General features: G+C 35.8%; 1 protein-coding gene across 4 annotated transcripts in view; it reads left to right on the top strand.

The window, feature by feature from the left end:
- The first annotated feature begins 5,049 nt into the window (after window positions 1–5,049).
- LOC149409917 (uncharacterized) overlaps window positions 5,050–21,184 on the top strand; it is a 53,987-nt gene continuing 37,852 nt past the window's right edge. For 2 of the 4 annotated variants that reach the window (XM_089649314.1, XM_089649317.1), the window contains exons 1-8: window positions 5,050–5,134; window positions 13,610–13,711; window positions 14,191–14,328; window positions 15,032–15,162; window positions 18,689–18,796; window positions 19,494–19,631; window positions 20,040–20,519; window positions 21,024–21,168. In XM_089649314.1, coding sequence (XP_089505440.1) covers window positions 13,636–13,711; window positions 14,191–14,328; window positions 15,032–15,162; window positions 18,689–18,796; window positions 19,494–19,631; window positions 20,040–20,519; window positions 21,024–21,168 — 1,216 coding nt within the window. In that variant the 5' untranslated portion in view covers window positions 5,050–5,134; window positions 13,610–13,635. Of the gene's footprint in view, window positions 5,524–13,609; window positions 13,712–14,190; window positions 14,329–15,031; window positions 15,163–18,688; window positions 18,797–19,493; window positions 19,632–20,039; window positions 20,520–21,023; window positions 21,169–21,184 lie in introns of all 4 variants that reach the window. The other 2 variants (XM_089649316.1, XM_089649315.1) reach the window with 2 other exon arrangements.

The following is a 21,184-nucleotide window of genomic DNA, read 5'->3' on the forward strand; positions in this document are numbered from 1 at the left end:
GGTGTGCTTTAATAAATTTATTTCATTAACTTTATCTACTTCACATTTTATTTATATAAAAATAAATAGGTACTTACAGTATATTTGCGGCACGCTTCAAAGTGATTTACACTCTCAGTATCACCCTGGTGAAAGTCAACCAATCAGCATCAAAACTTTGGATAAAATGGCTTTAGCTATATTCATCCCATTGTTAGGAGTTGTTTTGATAGGGATAACTTTTATGCAGTCACAATGACTGAAGACATCAACAATTTCCGTAACTTTACGCAATATTTTCTGTGGCCGGAAAGGGGTACACTTTGGATGATTTGAATAATCATTCCAAAAATTGGCCTTTAAGGATCTCGATTTTCGACTGTGGGACTTGTAAGTCTTATTGACATGGTGAATATTTGAGGATTCAATGAGGATGGGGGTAATGGTCACTCCCGTGAGAGTATTCCAACACCTTCCAGAACCAGGATGCTGCCATGTTGGTCTTGAAAATAGCAGATCAACTGCACAACTGTAACCATCATTGATGGCCTATAGCTTGAGTTATTCGAGGAGATCAACAACGTCTCTGCCTATTCTGTCGCAATGCAGAGCTCCCCATAATCCGTGGGGGGCATTAAAATCTCCGAGAAAAGGGAATGAGGACCTTGGAGAACATTAATCGAGGAGTGATTTTAAATGTTTATTAGAAAGGATACCCAATTAATGGATTGTACTGCAAAAAACCTTTGTGGCCGTCACTTGAAAAGAACAACCTGCTGGTTTCACATCTACTGGGGAGAAGAGAGAGGATTTTTTAGTGAAAAAATCAGAGCCGCCCTTCCCATCTTAACAGTCGTCTCGAAGACAGTGGTATCCCCTGACTCTTAAATTCGAACCCGGTTCTAGACAGGTACCCGAGACATCAGACACTGCAATTGAGTATGAGTTTAGTATGTGTAAAAAATCTTATGTTTTGTTTCAAATAATATGTCAATTTCACAGAAGAATCCTCATCAGAGACTTCGTGGGTAGATAGGTTTGACTGATCTCTTCAACATTAAAATTTTTGGAAGCAATTTCTGATTAAGAGGTTACGGCTTAGTTCAACATTCTTGGTGCTTCCGCGTAAGAAATCTCGACCTAAGCTGGGCGTACTGTACAGGGTCCGCAGATACTCCAATACAACCACTGCTGACCCTGTAAAAATCGCAAGTGTACCTCATTGGTGAATTTAGGAGTCACCTCTGGTCTGGAGCCTCAACTTGAAAAAAAATCATTGAAATTACAGAAACGAATGTCCGTTTCTAAATCGAAAATGTCGAATCTTTAGAGCACAGTCGTCAGATGGGGATGCTGTCCTTGTTCTACTGGCACTTCAATGGATGATGCTCCGAAAAACTATCGTCAGTGATCCCTTCGGTTGTCACATAGAACGGGTCGTTTCTAGAACTCGTTATTGAGTTCAACAGCTCGGCTGTGGAACGGTTTGTCGGCTTCTGTTTTTTTCTCTTCTACGACATATGAAAACCACGTTGAAGGAGGGTATGTAGGAGGGTCTTTAACCTTTCCTTACCTGTGGTGTGTATTTACTACACATTGCTTCTAATAACTTTAATAACTCTACAAATGTAATAAATTCTGGGTTCAGATTTTAGGTATTCCTCTGTTATACATTTATGCACTGAATTAAAAAATATATATTTTATATAGTTTTCAAATTCAATTAAAAATCAGAGTTCTTTCTTAAAAATCGGGAAAAAATACAAAAAATACAATCAACCGTGTGACGCTGCTACGCGAAGAGTGTGCGAGGAAATGACAGGCTATTAATGTCCCGCTTTAGTTTGCTATACGGGAACATGAGAAATCCACACGTCCACAGTTGTATTTAGACCATCGATACATACGACCTACACCTGCGGCCAGTCGGTCGCGGACTGTCGTTAGATAAGGACTCCTCGCACGTTTGTTTAGCATCTGCCGATGGTTTTTTCATGTTTTTTTTTTTCATACTTTTAACCTTACTACTATTTACTGATTATACCATTATACTTACATTTATATTGTTGTATTCCTTATGTTGCTGTACTATTTTCTGTAATTTATTATGTGAATGGCACATGTTGTGCCGTATATGTGAAAATAAATAAATAAATGATTTCAGCAATTAAATTACAATTATTATCTCTTTTGATACAAAATATAATAAACGTAAGCGATTAACTATGAATATTCATATTTTTCCGATATTAAATCGCTTATTTTGAGATGTGTATTGACTACATAGCACCGGAACGTTTGGATTTTTTTATCACAGTAAGGGAAAGGTTAAGGCCCATGTTCACTCCTTCCTTTTCTTAAAAGACACTCCACACAGCATCCCCAAAGATGTCATAGGCCCTGAATATTTTGGCAATATCAGAATAGGATACATGTAGTGCGTGCAATATGGTTTTTTCAATGCATTTAATATATGTAAAGAATTTAAGTAAACGCAAATATCGTACTTAAAACCCCAATTTTTTTATTATTAATTCATTCGCTTGTGAACTTGTATGAAAATTCAAATATTTATAAACGAGACACGATTGTCTGGCGAAATCGTGACGTCACAACGTTCTCACGTCAAGGTGCTTCTAGATGTTTTTGTACCGGTTGATGGTTTGATTGGTATAAACGCTTAGTAACGCTTTCTAAACCAATTTGTTTTTATAAAAAATATATCTAAATACCTACCATCATGACAGATTTTTCTACAAGAATTTTCCAAAGATCATTATTCTCACAAATTGATTTATTGGTAAACTTTTAACTAGAACTTCCGTTTTTAATATGATTTTTTTAAACAAACTTTTTATTCAACTGTGACAATAATCATGAAAAATAATGCTATTTAAAGTATTATTTTCGTAAATGTTAGCTGAAGTGTGTACCCGGCATTGCTTGACTTTTCTCTACTTTCTATGAATATAATATTAACTATTATAATATTGACTGTCCTAAAACGGGAATTCCTCCTAGTTGGGCAGTCAAAGTATTTTTTATCTACATGTGTCATTGTATCATCACCTGTACTAAATAAAAAAATTAAAAAAATAAATAAAAAATATGCATGTGCTATGTACAAACCTTCTTAATGATAGTGAAAACCCGTTGCGTAGTTTAGAAGAACCAAGCGCATAAACAAACAGACGCAAATAGCGACTTTATTTTAATATAATACGGATATATATTTTATTTTGAAAAAGGCGATTCATTCTAAAAAGAGTGCCTTGTGTTATATCATCAGGTTAATTTATTTACATAATTTGAGAGTGAATCTGATTAGAGGTTTGTTTGCTATTTTTACAATCCGTTATTATTCATTATTTTTTAAATTTTCGTAGCAGAGTTAAAAAAAAATTGTTTGTATATTCCAGTTTGTTATTTTTTTTAATTTTTGGTAAAGAAATGTGATTGTACCCTATTAAACCTTTCGTACCGCGTTATTGTTTTTACACATAAAATATGTAATGCTTGATTTAAATAAAATATGTAATGCTTGACTGTAGAAAATTATTTAAAAATTTTTGGTATTTTTAATATATTTTTTTAATTATTCTGCGTTAATTTGTCAAATTTTTTAACATTGGACGTCAGAGGGTATTTTTATAATTAATACAAATATCTGTATAATGTTAATAAATCACATTTACGATGTAGTGATAATCTCTGAGATTTGAAACAAATAACATTTTAAATAAAATTCATTCAGAAATAAAGAAATAATCTAGGATAATAATGTTTAAAAATTCGCCATACTAGTCGAAAACCATCACTACCAGTGTTAATTTGAATGAACATTGAAATTGATTTACGATATTCTGAAAAATGACTGTGAACAGTGAATTGAACTGATGTTATTATTATAGAACGCATCTTTATGCGTTAAAATATTGATATCTCACCTTAAATGAAGTAGTCAATGACGGCAGAAATTCGATGAAACTCACAATTAGCAGATGTCAAAATATTTATCGTTGTTGTGGTGCGAATAAGGATTTCAACAGAGCGGAAAAATAGACGCCACAGAAAAGATTACAAGCTATAATAAAACAAAAATATCGCCGTTCTAAATCGCTGTAGTTACAGAAAAAAACACAAAATTCGTGTTAATTTGAATCAACACTGGGGCTTAAGGGGTTAACAAAGCTATTGGCTTCAGCCACTGTCCTGAATTCGAAATACGGCTGCGGTCAACTGACTTTTTTCTGTTGTTTTCCATAATTGGACATTGTACTAACATGTGTGATGCATGATAGCGATCTGTCGAATTTATTGTATAATCGAGCAGTTTTCTGTGGGGTGAGGTGATAGGAGTTGGTATAGGAATGGAGTAAGGACTGACCGGAACGACTGGATGAGTTGACATCGAAGAGGCAGTGGATGGACGAGTAGTTGAGACCTACTATTCCGGTAAAGGGGAGGTATTGGTTTCATGTGAGTTGTTTTTTTTTAATTGTAGACATTTTTAAAGGCATCTGAGTCAAAGTTTGTTATGGAGTTACGTGTTGGATTGGTATTTCTCTTTTCTTGAATGTAACCATAAAAAACCACTTACTGGATGTAACTGAAGTCAGAAACGTCCGGAAAATCAGATGCAAAATGTTTCCATAGTACCTGCCGAGAAATCAAATACCGAATCATCGTCGGAGGATCGGGAAGTTTTGCACGGCTTATTTCTAAACAATATGCGTACCAATACAACCTTAAAACTCCTTACCTTAAATTCATCAAAGAACTACAGGGACAATACGAATAAGTATAGTCGAACACAACAATACAAATTTAAACCATATTCCACTAAAGTTATAATACTAATTTAATGTAAATATCTATTTAATGTTAAATTTTAATAAAAGTCGTGAAATGACACTAGCTTCTCAAATATAAATCATTAACTTTAAAACAAATATTATGACATTCAATTTTGCCTGAGTTTAGCAACTCTGTAAAACATATCGATTTTGCAATTTATCGCTATTTTATGGGCGCCCATCCCTAGCGGAGCAGCAACATTTGTGAGCAAAGAAAAGTATGGTGAATTTATCCATGTGTGTGCGTATGTCTTGCTTAGTGATTTGTATTTGATGCTGACAGAAACAAAATAAATCAGGTAATGTGGCGTCACTGTGACCGAGGGAGAGTGCTTTTAATCCACATAAACAGTGCGTGTCGCTATTAATTACTTTACTTCAGGGAGCCGTGGGTTTTATTGAGAAAATCACGGATTCTGTATGTCAATGTACCATAAACAAAAATGTCAGCGATCCCGATTTTTTTTGTTTTCGTCGCATAACTCTGTAATTCCTCTCAAAATACGCTCATCTATCCTCGAAACTGTGAATCTCCGTGTGTATTCAATGAATAATTAGTGATTTCGGTTTAAATATCTCGTGTTTTGGTCCTGGTGTGTTGTGTGATTTCAACAGAAATAAGGTTGCTTTAGACACCTCATTGTTTATGCAGTTATTTAAGCCTGATTTAGTACCGAAACCGCGCCAGGTGAGTTAAAATAATAACCGTATCACTAAAAATAACACATTTCATCACGCTGTGAGAACTATCCAAATAAATTATAAAAATTATATTGTTTTTTGGCAATGGCCCAATATCATGCTCACATTCAATCCATTTGGCTGCTGCACAATCATTTAGTTGAAAATTTTCTGTGTACCAGCTGGATTTAATCCCTAAAAAGCAGAACAACCAATTATTCTATTTTTATTTTGTTTATGTTCTATGTTGAAGCAAAAAAACATTTTACAAAAAAATACACTAAAAAAACAAAATGTCAATTGACTTTCCTGTATTGCTGGTTATGTTGTTGAAAACATTTGTATTCCCAAATCATCTGTCGTTAAATTTATATTACCGTCATATTCAGTGTTTTTTGAGATGAAACGGGCCTATTACACATTTTCGAAAACTCTTTTAATGTTTTTACCAAAATATTATCATTTTTACAATAATTTTCGATGCGATTTTGACTTTTATGCTTCGGAAAATTCATGAGAAAAAAATCACCATCGTTTGGGCTAATAAAACTTTAGGTTCCACTAATATTTTTCTGTTTTATGCTGCAGCCTTCAACAGGTTAAAAATTATTTTTTTAAAAGATTCTTTTGAGAGTAATGGTCTATGTATGTTAAATACGCGCTGTGAAGACAAAATCTGTCATATCCATGTACACCTAATGTCCTAAAACTAAGTCCATACGCTGTCCTAAAACAGTTTCTGCACCTTTTTTTACAAACTTGTCGAACCGACCCGAAAGCTTTTAGATTTTTCATAGTACTTTGACATGTAATTACTCCGAGAAAGACATTTGACCACAGATACTTGGTTGTGGTATTTTTAACTTTGTCACATTTGATTGACAAGCAAATCGACGATCAGCACCAATATTAATTTTTTACATTTTAATGGTACATGTAAATCGCCGATTTCAGCTTTTGATCAAATTGTGAATTTTAAATGTGACTATAAAAACAATCAAAAGTGTGTTTTGAAGTGGGTGAATAAGGACATTGACAGATTGCTGATCGTACATGATGGCTGTAAAGGCATAGCTGTCCCGTTTCCCGTTTTCTTATCTTGTCTCTTGTCTGGAAGAATATTTAATCAAAGGAAACTATACTAAACCTTAACCGGTAGAATGGGTAATAAATCCTTGTACTTAAAACACGACTGGGAAATCGTTCTTTTTTTGTAATGATTTGTGCAAAAGTGAAAACATAATGTAATAAAATATGTACATTTTTTACACATCACTAAATGGACCAAACTTATATTAACTTCGGTTTAAGAATTTATATTACAAAGTAGGCTTTAATTTCAGACAGTACTTTTACAGTTGGATGCAATGACTATTATGTAAAAATAATTAATTCAAATATATGTATTATTTTCAAAGATTTAGCGGTTAGTTTAACCGGTAGGAGCCGCTAAGAATATTGAATAAATAAAAATACTTTTTGTTCAGGCCAACATGAAGACAATATCATACTTGATAAAGCGACATTTTGATTTTTGTGCAAAGGCAAAATGAATGTATAAGGACGACACTGCAATTACAGTACTTTGTGACGTGCGTGAGCACAACTCTTCAACACTGCAATTGCAAGGGTCCAGCTCTTAAGGGTTAAAGCAAAATCCATTTTCTCAAACGGGACCCTATTTTCTCCCTCTTGAAGTGTGTTAAGCGGGATTTTCAACCTTATCGTCATTTATATAAGGAGTTTTATTGTTATTGGCCCGATTCCTGATACCGTTATATTATTTAAAGAAGAAAACTGGACGGAAACATTTTATATGGCTGAACAAGGGCTTAGTACACTTCAAAATTGGCTGAAAATGAACTCACTCACCCTTAATATAAGCAAAATTAAATATATAAAATTTTCAATGAAATCAAGGGGCCAGCTAGTAAAATGCCTTGAACTAAAATTAGACGAATGCCATAGAAATAATGTTCAATGTCAATGTCCATTTATATAGAAAAATCACAAAGCATAAAATAACACGGGGTAATAATTGAAAGGTATCACGGATAAGCTAGACTTATATATTTCTTAAAAAAATCTAAGAAATGTGGTAAATAAAAAAGACATGAAAAAAATCTATTACACTTTATGTCATTGAATATGGAATTATAGGATGGGGATCTGCTGTATCTAAGTAAATACATAACCTGAACACAATTCAAAAACGAATCATAAAGACCATATTAAAATTACCCATAAGAACGCCTTCGATTGAAATTTTCAATAGTTGTTGATGCACCAAATGTACAACAAATATATGCTAAAAATATACTATTGAAACTATTCAAAAATACTGAATCCTCTGCAATACTGAGTATTCATCACACTAGGCTAAATCACAATGATATAAAAAATATTTCAGGTTATAAACATATTCGGACAAAAAAATTACATTTATTTTGCGATAAAACTCCACAACATTCTTCCCCCAGATATAAAGCGAATAGAAAATTTGAATGATTACAAATCAAGACTAAAAATCAGATTAATGAAAAAACATTAAAAATGACATAGAAAACTAATATAAAAGAAATGAATAACTTTAGTTTGTCTCAGCACAGGTCACCCTAGTGAGGAGGACTGACAAATAAAATTTACCAAACATATATTCATATTTTGTATGCAAAGATGTGCAAAATGGGTACCCAAAACCATTTGAAATGCAAAATGGAAATGGGTCAAAACTTTTCCATTTGAAAATGCAAAATGCAAAATGGTTTTTAGAAAAGCATTTCAAATGCAAAATACCTATTTTCAAAATGCATTGAAAATGCCAAATGGTTTCTCAGGTCAAACAGTTAAAATAATTAGAGAATTTTTAAACAATTTTGTCATTTAATATTGGACATCAATCTAGAACAAACATATTACATGATGGTAAATCCAAAAATACCATGACTACAGATTATGAAACCACAAAAAAATTGCGCGGGACTAATGTTGCCAACGTAAAAACATAGAAACTGCCGTCTAACATTTAATATTACAGCGTCGGCCATGTTCAGTATTTGAATCAGTATTTTTTGTAATGGTATCACTCAATTGCCAGGGCTCCTACCAGGGAACAACTTGACAAATGTAAATTATCTCTCATAGCGAGGTTGAGGACTGACTGATATTTGGAGCTTATGAAAAAAAGATGAGTGGAGAAAGTAGGAAGAATGTTGCAAAAAAGCATTTAAAATGGAAAATGCATTGAGAAAAACATTTAAAATGCAAAATGGTTTTTAGAAAAGCATTTAAAATGCAAAATGGAAAATACCCATTTGCATTTTACATTTCCATTTGAAATGGATTTATTTGAAATAAAGCACATCTCTGTTTGTATGTCCAATGTTTGAATGAATAAGTCTAATATGATTGTTATTTCAATAATTTGTGGGTATTGAGATTAGAGGGGGGTACTAGGATTTTACCAAAATGAGGTGTGTGAGGAAATTCTAGGCCGATATTGGCATAACGGAAAAGGGACTTTTAAATTGTGTCGATATGGCAGGTGGAGAAAAGTGTTATATATCTGCGGATAAGAGATAAGCCGCCATAGCTCAGTGGTCAGAGCTGTCGACCGGAAATCGAAGGGACACGGGTTCGAGTCCCGTTGGCGTCATGTATCTTTTATCAGGAGATTTTTCAATGTGGATGAGTGTTTCAGGCGAATAATTATTGCTTGTAAAAATAATTGTTACCCTTTGTGCTATGCATAAAAAATCTTGTCAAACATTAGTTTACCAAAAAAATAATAATTAATATTTGACAAGTTCTAGTATTTCACCTAAAAATGTAGACAATTTGTCTCGACGCCATCTAGTGAGAGAGTTAGCACTTACAATGCCTTTCTCATATAAAATAAAGTTGGTTGTTTTCAGTTGAAAAAATGTAACAAGCAGTAATTGTTGAATGAAACACTAGTATATATTGAATTATTTCGCGGATAAGAGATAAGCCGCCATAGCTTAGTGGTCAGAGCTGTCGACCGGAAATCGAAGGGACACGGGTTCGAGTCCCGTTGGCGTCATGTATCTTTTATCAGGAGATTTTTCAATGTGGATGAGTGTTTCAGGCGAATAATTATTGCTTGTAAAAATAATTGTTACCCTTTGTGCTATGCATAAAAAATCTTGTCTTAAACATAAGTTTACCAAAAAAATAATAATTAAATTTTGTATTGATATTGATTAGTAAAAAACACTATCTATCGTCTTTGAAGGGCCCTGTTGAAAAATACGATGAATGCGGGAAATGAAAAAAAAAAACACTACATACATGCTTAATGCCCGTGACAGACTATGCTTAACCCTTCATAGCTCAGTGGTTCAGAGCACCTGACCGGACATCAAAGGGTGCGGGTTCAATTGCCGTTAGCGGCATTTATTTTTTCTCGGTAGATATTTTCAATTTGTATTGATATTTCAGGCGACCAATTATTGATTATAATTATTTGTTCGGTTTACTGTATATTTCAAATGTGCTGTATAATCTTATTTCTTAATTTTTCACAAAAACAAATACTGTTTTAGAAAGTTGATAAAATTATCTTTCAGTGTAAGCATTTACTATTTTTAAATAATAAAATTTTAATATCAAATGTGAAAAATGTTGTCAAAAACGCTAACTGCATCTTTTCTTAATATTTTACTCCAATCGTAAAAAAATTGAGAGAACTGGATATTTCGAAAACACATTCATTTTGTTTGGGAAATTTGTAAGAAAACAGTAACTTCACTTTTATCTCGTTTATATAATAAAAAATCATTTTTAAAGTTAAACCGATAGAATTAAATTAAATTAAATTTTTTTGCGATAGCAACTCGAAATATGAATTATTCAGTTTGGCTATTTTAAGGATCCTATAAATGGCATCCAGTATAAATATTTGAGGTAAACTGTAAAGAATTATTATTTATCTTTCTAAGATCAAAAAAATTTCGTATTTCTGCATGATAAAAAAAAGATAAAAATACTTTTATAATATACCCGGTCATATATGACCCTAAAACGATGGAGAGGTTAAGTGCGCTATATTTTCGTAGCTTGTCCTATTTCATCATATCGCTCGCCATACATTCCGGTTGGCGAGTGATATGCTGAAATGATGAGTATAGCGTAATGTGTCGCCTACGTTAATGTTCAATATTATAAAAAACAATACTAATTTCACGGCTAACTGAATGTGTTTATTAAAAAAATATTTTATGTTCGAAATATGTGAAGCATAATTTTTAATTTTCGTGATTTTTATATGAAATTAAAAATACATACTATATTTAGTTTGTAACTTTATTGCTGTACATATATTTTAGATAATGTATTGAGGAGTGCTTTTCTTACCGGACGGTTCATTTTAAAACTATCGTAACCTAGATAAGTAAAAATATTGCACGCGCGCAACTATCGCTGTGTTCGGATGTTTGACTAGACTAATGCCAGGAGGGGCAGCGCCGCCCGCAGAAACTGCATGATTTAAACGACGCATAGAGTAACGAACGACGCAATCTATTTTTGTAAATTTGGGACAGGAAGAAATAAAAGATAAATGTGGGAAAGTTCCCGAATCGAGTTGGATCGAGATTTCACTGTATCGTCATAGAAAAATAGTGTTAGAAGTTAGGTCTGTACCTAATTCTCCCATTTCTCCAAAAAAGTAATTTCCTCACTTAATAGAATGAGGATTGGACATTGTTACGTTCCTTCTCACCTTTTTAAAATTCCCATGCTTGACTCCTCCTCAGATTGTACATTCTGTGGTCTAGAAGTGGGAACTTTAGATCACATATTTTTTGGTTTTCCCTCTCTAAACAAATATCCTTTCTTCTATCATCTAAAATTGCCTCCCTTCTATTCAACATCTTATCTTTTCTAAGTCAATATTCGGTATAATATGATATATTTTCCAATTTAAACAAAATTAATATATACATTCATCTTCCCTCTCTCCATACTTTGAAATAATGGCCTAGTTGTGTTCCGCAAACTTTTTGTGTAAGGTACACCTACCGAATCAAGAAATTTTATAGGTACACCAAAGAAAAAAATTAATGTTTATTTAATATTTATTAATTGAAATTAATAAAATACTTCGTTTTTACCACTTTTATTGTTTATTACCAACATGTTTCATGAGCAACGCTCACTTCTTCAGGGTTTTTAATTATTTTTTTAAATTTTTTTTTAATAATTTTTTTTTGTTTTTAAAAACCCTGAAGAAGTGAGCGTTGCTCATGAAACATGTTGGTAATAAACAATAAAAGTGGTAAAAACGAAGTATTTTATTAATTTTAATTAAAATGGTGCCACAAAATAAGTTTGCTGTGTTAGAAGAAGTAATATTTATTATAAAAGCCGAACTCATGAGAGTTATCTGTTTCTTAGACTGGTCTTTCATACGTTGCAAAAAAGCTTTGTCTTTTTGAGCCACCGATTGGTGTTTGTAGTTAAATGTCGTAAAAGTTTTCTGGGCACCATCGAATCATTATTACCCTAAGTTTCTCCACGAACAAGAAATTTTGGGATTGGGCATGATTTGTCTCCGCAATATATAAAGCCATAACTTACATAGCTCTTATCATATTTTCGATTAACAAGCTCAGGTTTTTTTCTTCGTTGACTCTGCTTCTTCTTGGGAATCATTAGTTTTACTAAACAAATTTGTGGTACGTTTAATGAATTTATCCATTATATTCATATATTATGGGCTAATTATTTGTAATTAAAAAAGTCAATTATGTTTGCGACGATACAAACTAGCGCTAACGAATGACGACTGAGCGGGTGCAGCGTCGCAATGTTACAGTGTCTTGCGCGCACTGTGCTCCTTTCGCAACGAAGCGCCTCGTTCGTTCGCATAACACTTCGCTCACATTCCACGACCACGGTACACCAACTAATGACCAAGGTACACCACTGTGCCGCGGCACACACTTTGCGGAACACTGCCCTAGAACACCCTTGAAGGGTGAAAGCCATAAAAATTTGAAAAAAAAAATAAATCTCACATACAGAATTTGAACAATTCATCAAATTTCAAAGTTAATTTTCAAGTTCTATTCAACTTCTGGTCTTATTTCTGTTCTGTGAAACAACTGGCCTTTAAAGATGTAATAAAAGAACTTGAACAGGACTTTCACAGTACATGATATTTAATGAGTTGTTCAAATTCTGTGAAACAACGGGCCCTTAATTAAAAGAGTACAATTCAAAAACAATGTACTATCTTCAATGCCTTGTTTCACACATCCTGGACAAAGCTGCCCAGCACTGGGTAGCCGGTAAAAACAAACATTTTACACGGTACCCCCTTTGCAAGGGCCGGCCCTGAACCAAATTACGTCTAGCTCTTGTAAAAACCTCAAGGGCACTGTGTTATTTGTTCGCTATTATCAGCGTCTTGGCTCCTTGGCGCCTTGGCAAGTCGGCACCTGGAGTGGACTGTTCGAATTGTGTCTGTACAGTGCCGGCCCTGCCGGAAAAGTTGCATTCCAATGATGGTATGCATAGGGAAATTTCTCTAGATCTAGGGGAGAAAAAACTTTTAAAAAACAAAAATCTTGATAAATTTTTAAATGTTGACTACAGGAGGCCGAAATTCTCTAGTCACTCTCCTATTGAATATTGTGGGGAAATTTAGTAGAGTACCTCATTTGTGTGAGTTTGTACTCATTCTGAAATGTAGGAAAATTTTGATCTGAAATCTAAATCGCTAGCTACTGGACTTCTGCGTGCTTCTGTTCCTTGAACGAAAAATGCCGGCTATCAGGCACCCGGCAGCCGGGTGCGCAGTGAGCGTGTCCGGAATTGACCCGGCCAGGACGGTACTGGCCGTGCATGTGTGAAAAGACACACACTAGCTCATACTACTCAGGGCGGTATCTGATTGGAAGCATTCGGCATTCTGGTGAGATGTGAGAGAAGGGAGATAATGAATGGAACCCTCTGCTGGGTATAGTCTGTCCCATACTGATGTGTATACTATAGGATCAGTCCTATAAGATGTTTTTAGCTCACTGTCTTTTTGTCTATAATGCAATGTGTTTGTTTGTTTGTTGCAGTCAAATTGGCGAAGGCACGCAGAGGTATGATAAAGGATAAGGGGGACAAAGTCGGTGGTAATAGAAACAATATTAAGGAAGAAATTCCCGAAAATGATGCCAGTAAGTACTATTATTCAATACCAAAAAACCATCAGTTAAAGCTATTAGATTTCAACAATTGTGATCAATGTTATCATGTTATATGTTAATCAATGACTTGTACCCAGCGTTGCTGGGGGTTAACCTTAGGAGATAGACATATACCATCGTAGACTTTTCTGTAGACCTTTTTAAGATATACAATTCCGTAGTACGTTATTTTGATGTATCTTACAAGGTTTAGCCAGCATTAGCAATGTAAACGCCCGAAAATATTTTTTTTACAACTTGATTACAAAACCATTGATCCAAATAAGTATCTATACAAGCTTTAAATTGGTTTATACTAGTAGCATCGATGACATGCTGTGGAAGTTTGTTCTATGCTATTATCACTAGTCACCTCTTTTTCTTATTTCTTTTAACGTTGGTAATCTTTTAAATTGAAAATTTTGATAGCGCGAAGTGTGTTGAATTGACTATATGTGGTTTAATCGCAGATTCCTCACGAGTATCCGGTGGCGCTAATAAGGAGACGGAAGAGACGCCCCGGGTAAAGATGGAGAGAGGAGAGGAAGGCGCTGAGATGGGCGGTGCTGACATTAAGACGGAAATAGACAACCTTATGGACAATGAAGGTACCCTACACAGTCTACTTTCATGAGATCATAAAAATTCTGTTTAGATCCTTTATAAAAATTATCGGCGTCCATATTTTATAAAAGTATTTTTATCTTTTTTTCTATCATTACGAAATACTTTAGATTAATTTTTAGAAAGAGCAATAATAATTCATTCCAGTTTACCTCAAATATTTATATACATCCATTAATAAAATCCTAAAAACAGAATAGTTCACATGGTTTAACATTAAAAATTATTTTTTTATTTTTATATGAATGAGATAAAAGTAAAGGTACAGTTTTATTACAAATTCACAAAACAAAATGAATGTGTTTTCGAAATATCGTGTTCTCTCAATTTTTTTCTACGATTGGAGTAAAATATTAAGAAAAAGTTTGATATTAAAATTTTATTATTTAGAAATACATAGTAATGTTTATTTTAAATGCATACACCGGAAAAATAATTTTATATATTTTCTAAAACAGCAATTGGTTTTAAGGAAAATTAAAAAATAATATGTATATTGCGCATTTGATATTCACAGAAATCATTGCAAACCGAACAAAAGTGTTGAAATCAATGAAGGGTTAATTTATTTAATTAGGGCCATTTTGAAACATTATTTTGAATTTTTTTTTATTGATAGTTAAACTTATTTGCTTCCGTCAGTGTCTTTGAAATAAGTTTGTTACTAACATCTATTTCCGTTCCTAGGAGACCCCACAAAATCTCCGTCATGTGATATGGTGGGCCCCGGTTCTCTCAAGTCGGAGCGACTGTCTTCAGACTCCAACGATATCCTGGACCCCCAGACTGGACTACGCGGGACCCAGATGCCTATGCAGGTAATTACCACCTTTGTAACGTATGAGGCTCGGGGTATCAAATCTTAAGTAAAAAAAACTATTGCCGGGGCATATGAGATCTTCCCAGGTTATAGTGGGTTAAGGCTGGCACCGTCATTTTACAAAAGAAAGGTTCCATTTATTGTTATGGAATGAAAAATCGGCCAAGAGCAATCATACAATGTATTTAATCAAAAACAAACCATGACTTAGCAGGTAACAATTGCAAGACAAAAATTAAACAAACAACATACCTGTGGACCTGTGAAATTTGAGCTAAACTAACAACCTGCTTTTCTTCGTTCTTTGTACTTCCTTTCTACAATGATCCAATCCCCAGATGTCTTGAAGGTGACCTCGTGAGGGGCGAGGTGATGGATGTCCATTGAAATTGGGTATTTATCCTTGTCAGCGGTCACGTTTGTCAGGATGTTGTGGTGCGGAGAAGCGGACATCGCTCGGAATTGCGTGTAGCAATCCCTCGGCGGCAGTAATGAAGCCATGGGCCAGTTCATAATGGAGTAGGGATTGTAAGATTGATCCGACATGATTACAACATTACTTGCTTCTTGTAGTGTTCACATAAACCATTGTGGAAACGCACTCCGTACTTACAGCGATACGGAATAATGATAAACAACAAGCCGAACCGCAGTCAACAGCGAATCAAAGACCAATCCCTTTGATTATCAGACAATCGAATCTACGTCGTTTCTTTCTCCGGCGTCCATTCAAGAAGTGCCGTTTCCTAGCCGGAAATAATCCAACAATATTTGAAAAACTCCTACTTCCATGATGGAGGATGAGGACGAGGACCCATAATGTCGGGGTGGTAATCCGACGCATTTGTCAACTATCAATTTGTCAATTACATGAGGGAGTGTGGCTACTACCCGTAGCTCTATCCCACCGACTTCCTTTTGGGTATACTTGTAATCAACCATCTACGGGTCAGAAGGGATGTAGGTACACATTGCTGCACATTTCTTCAGACTGATTCGAGGTTGGTTTGAAAACTCTGCTATCATGGAGAGCATTCATTTCTATGTTCCCGATGGTAATCTCCGTCACCGACAGCATAGACTGTTCTATCTCCCGGTCTGTAGGACTAACTTGCCAATCGTCATGCTGGTGCGGAGAGCAATCTTGCTTTTGAACAGAATCGATATGGATATTGACATAAGCTGCCTTTAAAAGCTCTTTTACTCCTAGTATAGTTGATGCCCACTGTTTATATATAGATAATTACAAATGCATTTAAGTAATGTTTTTAAAATAATAAACTGAATTGAATTGAACTCAGCCACTAACTCTTAGTCAAAATTTGACGACTTTTCTTACTATTTCGTTTGTTGGGACAGTCTCTCGTATCTAGGATGAACGGAGTATGTATGAACAATGAGTTAATGATGAATGAATGTAAGTAAGTCTAAAGTCATGGTGTTTGAAAGAGAGAGTACGAAAACAGTGTGCAATATAGTTGTGAATGAGGAATACTTGGAGCAGGTGGATGAGTTTGTGTATTTAGGAAGTATGTTTATGAGGGATAGGAAGGCTGACAGAGATATTGAAAGAAGGTTAAATGCAGGTAACTCCATTAATCGAGGACTGAAGGCAGTTGGCGCTAGCAAAAAATTGTAAAATGAAGCTAAGCTAGCAGTCCACAATGGAGTGCTGGTACCTACTCTGATGTTTGGCATTTAGGCATGGAACTAGCCGAAGAAGGATGTAAGCCTAATGAGTAACATTAAGAAAGGGACGCTTAAATGGTTTGGGCATGTAGAGCGATGAAGCGAAGAAAGGATGTAAGGAAAATATATGACGCACATGTGAATGGTAGCAGAAGTCGTGGACGCCCGAGGAAGACATTGCACGATCAAGTGAATCAGGGAATAATAATTAATAAGACCAGTTCTGATTTATAATATATACACGGTGTCCGGGGGTAAAGTGCACTAACTTAGGGAGGTGATTCTATGTGATGAAAACATAAATGACTTTGAAATTCCAACTTTTAGGGGTAAAGACGTAAAATTGGTCCGCCGTGTGGGTCTGGCATTATTACCGCGCTGTTACTAAATCTACCGTCCCGCGCCCAAGCGCTGTCATTCCATCAGTCTTTTATTTTATTCTCAAAGGGTCTCATAATTTAATGTATCTAGCAGTGTTTAACTTTAAAAACTTGATTGTTTTAATCAAAACTAGTTAATGCTTTGTGTCTTTATCGTAGTGTGCATTTATTAATACTTATCTACTTGAAAGAACATCTTTATTCAGTGCGTGTTTTCTCCAAAGACTTATCTTTGACGGTGTGTTTATTTGTGAGTAATTTTAATTTCTGTGACAATGTCTGGCTTCACCCTCGAAGAATGGGCAGACATTCATTAGATTTACGGGCTACATGGAAAGATGGACATTTTGAATAATCATTGAATTTTTTCAAAAGCAGTGGCATTAACTTATTAATAGTTAAATACTTTTATCGTTCAAAGTGTTACTACATTTTGTTAATTTTAGTACAGTTCTCTTATGAATTTTGTTTGAAACATACAAATTGTAGCATAATTGTAAACTTCACTCGACCTAATGTTATTGTTTACTTGCGATTTCTATGGATACGGGCTGATCACAACGTTGCCACCTCATTCTCGGCAAGCTCACAGCGAATTAATCGGGTAAGTTTGTCCTCACACTAAGGATTTTTAGTATGTTTGTCTTTTTGTATGGGAAAAAAAGTTGGAATTTCGGAAAGAGTTATCTATCTTTTTTGCTCCTACCGTCCTGTAGAATCACCTCCCGAAGTTAGTACACTTTACCCGGACTAACTGTAATATATATTTATATAATGTATTAACTTAATGGACGATAGACACCCGACCTGTCACTCGTAATCCCAGAATAGCAATGGCCGTTTATTAAAACTGGTGCACACACATTCATTCTCATTCTTGCATCCCTATCTCACTCTACATAACTCGCACATACTAGGCTACATGTAGATTTTTCTACTGCCCCATTATTCCATCACTTTCTGTTTCTGCAGGGTTCACTAGTAGACCCTGAATCTTTTCACGTTAATCCATTATCACAATCAACACCTATGTCCCGTGCAGTGGCGGCTTGTACTCACAAAAATGGATAGTGCGCTAAAAATATTGCCAATCTATCCCTACCTACTGGAATGATCGGTATGCGAACTGTAAACTAAAGTGGCGCCATCTCAACGGAGAGTTTAAGAGTTCTATCTCCCATATATTACCATATTCCGTTGAGGTTATCTCAGTCACTTCGATTGATTTAACCAAGGTTGTTATTGGATATTTGATCATGTGGCTATCAGAGTATTCTTCCCATCATAAACTATTAAATATTATCTTTCCACTGTGCGATTTTTCTATTGTGCCATTATTGACTTATTTCAGATATTCCACAGGGTTCACTAGTAGACCCTGTATTGTTCCACATTAAATCAAATCACAATTCATATGTCTTGATCATAACAAACCAACGTCTGTCTTCCATCTAGGAAGGGTGCCAGCGCGGCGGAGAAGGAGGGGGCCCCCCGTGCCGGGGCCCGGAGGGGGCGCAGCCCCTGCCCTCCAACGTGGTGGGGAAGCAACCCAGCAACATGGAGGTCTGTAGAACTTTTAACACGCTATTCTTTCCGTAGTTAAAAATGCGTAGTTCTTTGCCGTTCATTATTATTGTTAGTTTCTCAGGTTTACTAAGAAACTGCAGAAATTTAAAATAATATAATGTTTGCGGTTGAAGCTATCACCTAAAAATGTGAGAGGTCACTAATTCATCCATTTTCTTGTATGTATCTATTTATGAGATTGTAGAAGACTCCAATAGACAGTGTCATTTTGTTGAAAACATTATGCTAACTTACTTTAGCTTTATAATTTTTTTTTTCAAAGATTAATTTCTGGTTCAATGGACAGTATAATATATCCATATATACTGTTATTATATGGTTTTTTACTGTACCACTATTAGTAGAAGGTTCTGGAAGAAATTCATATAATGATACTCTGAGATTGATTACTTTGTTAATTGATAACCGAGTACAAAGATTAAGGATACTTGTTTACCAGTTGTGAGAGAGAGATCAAACTAAAACATGGGCTTTTATACATCTTTAATCTATCTGTCTCGCTCTAAACTGACCAGGGTCAAGCACCTGACTTTATTGTCCCACAATTACTTTTGTACTGCCTTACAAAAAGTTAGTTATATTATTATTTTATTAGATGTGTAATACAGAAAATGAATAAGTGTGTAACAATTGTGATCACCCACTAATGTATTTGCGTACTGGTGTTACGCAGTATTCCCAACAGCAGTCGCAGATTTTCGTATTCAGTACACAACTGGCCAACAAGGGAGCCGAAGCCGTTCTGCAGGGGCACTACCAGTCCATAATCGCATACCACTGCGCGCAGCCCGGGACCAAGAAGTATCTGGAGGTAGGAATAACTGATTTGCCATTTTAGTCCTTAGGGTCAAATTAAATTATAGCCCGTAAAGCTTTTTAATACTTTATGTGTTCAGTAGTTTCTTATACGCATAGATTATTTATTTATTTATTTACTCTTTTATACGCCCAACGGGCTTTTACATTGGTTACATATATTTGTTTGCTGAACTATGTAGGCGAGTTTGCTTCATAATTATTTGTTTGTAAACGGTGACATTGAATAGGTCCTTGTGCCTAGTGTGTCGAGTAGGTACTCTTATATTGACTAAACTAGATTATTGAAATAAAACTTTGTTTCAACTTAATTACTATAAGAAACAACTATTTATGTCGTGGGTTGTCAGTTGAAAGTTGTCCTAATACGTCGATGGTATTAAATTTTTTCATTGTCTTCTAGAAACATCCTTTGAAAATGGGCCAATTCAACAAGCAAAACCCCGCCCAGTGGCTCAACAACTTGGCCATGGTAAAAAACCGCGGAGCCATCCGGGGCTCGGGGGGCCCCGGCGGTCCTCCGGGCATGATGGGCCCCGGCCCCAACCATCCCGGTCAGATGATGGGCCAGATGGGCCCCAACATGGGTCAGATGGGCCCCAACATGGGCCAGATGGGCCCCAACATGGGGCAGATGGGCCCCAATATGGGCCAGATGGGACCAAACATGGGCCAGATGGGACCCAATATGGGGCAGATGGGGCCCGGCGGGCCGATGCGGGGGGGTCCCCACCCAGGCGGACAGATGATGATGATGAAGGGGGGCGGGGGCCAGATGGGACAGATGGGGCAGATGGGGCCCATGGACGGGTATCCCGGAAACAACGGCCCGTGCGGAGGGATGGACGGAATGGGCAACGATGGAGACATGCCGTGGGATAACGTAAGTTTTATTTTTTAAATTAGCACTTTAATTTTTACTTTAGCTCCACACAGGAGGTCCTGAAGAAAATTATTTTCATCAGGGCCTGTCTCATCTTTGGGGATGCTGTGTGGAGGCTCTTTTTAAGTAAAGGAAGGAGAGGAAGTTTTGGCAAGAAAAAAGAAAAGGTGGGTAGGAATCTGAGGGTCAGTGTGTCCAGGAGTGACACATGAATCCATCCCTCTTATTGCGGTATAAGGCGATGGGTGGAGAGAGTCGGGCTGGAGATGTAAAAGGTCATCACCAACCAACCTCTCTTATAATATCTCTTAATACACCGCATGAACTTGGGCAACCCTGCTAAGTCACCGGCAGTGACTTGCCACTTGGGGCAGAAGAGTTGATTATGTAATAAATTACTATATATAATATAGTAGTTTATTACATATTCTGATGACCCCTGTTATTTATTATAAGGTAGTAATTTATTACATATTCTGATGACCCTGTTTTTCCCACTGCCAGAATTCCATGCACCCAAACGGGCCCAACAGCGGTCCCTCGGGCCCGGGCGGGCCGCAGGATGGTCCCGGGCCTGGCCAGGGTGGCCCGCAGGATCCTAGAGGAGGAGGCAGCCCGCAGGACCTCCTAAAACTGCCCAATCTGCAGGGTATGTTGTTATTCTA

The sequence above is a fragment of the Hesperophylax consimilis genome, chromosome 29 (assembly GCF_061612785.1).
Source record: "Hesperophylax consimilis isolate HC1 chromosome 29, BYU_Hcon_1.0, whole genome shotgun sequence".
In the NCBI taxonomy this organism is placed as follows: domain Eukaryota; kingdom Metazoa; phylum Arthropoda; class Insecta; order Trichoptera; family Limnephilidae; genus Hesperophylax; species Hesperophylax consimilis.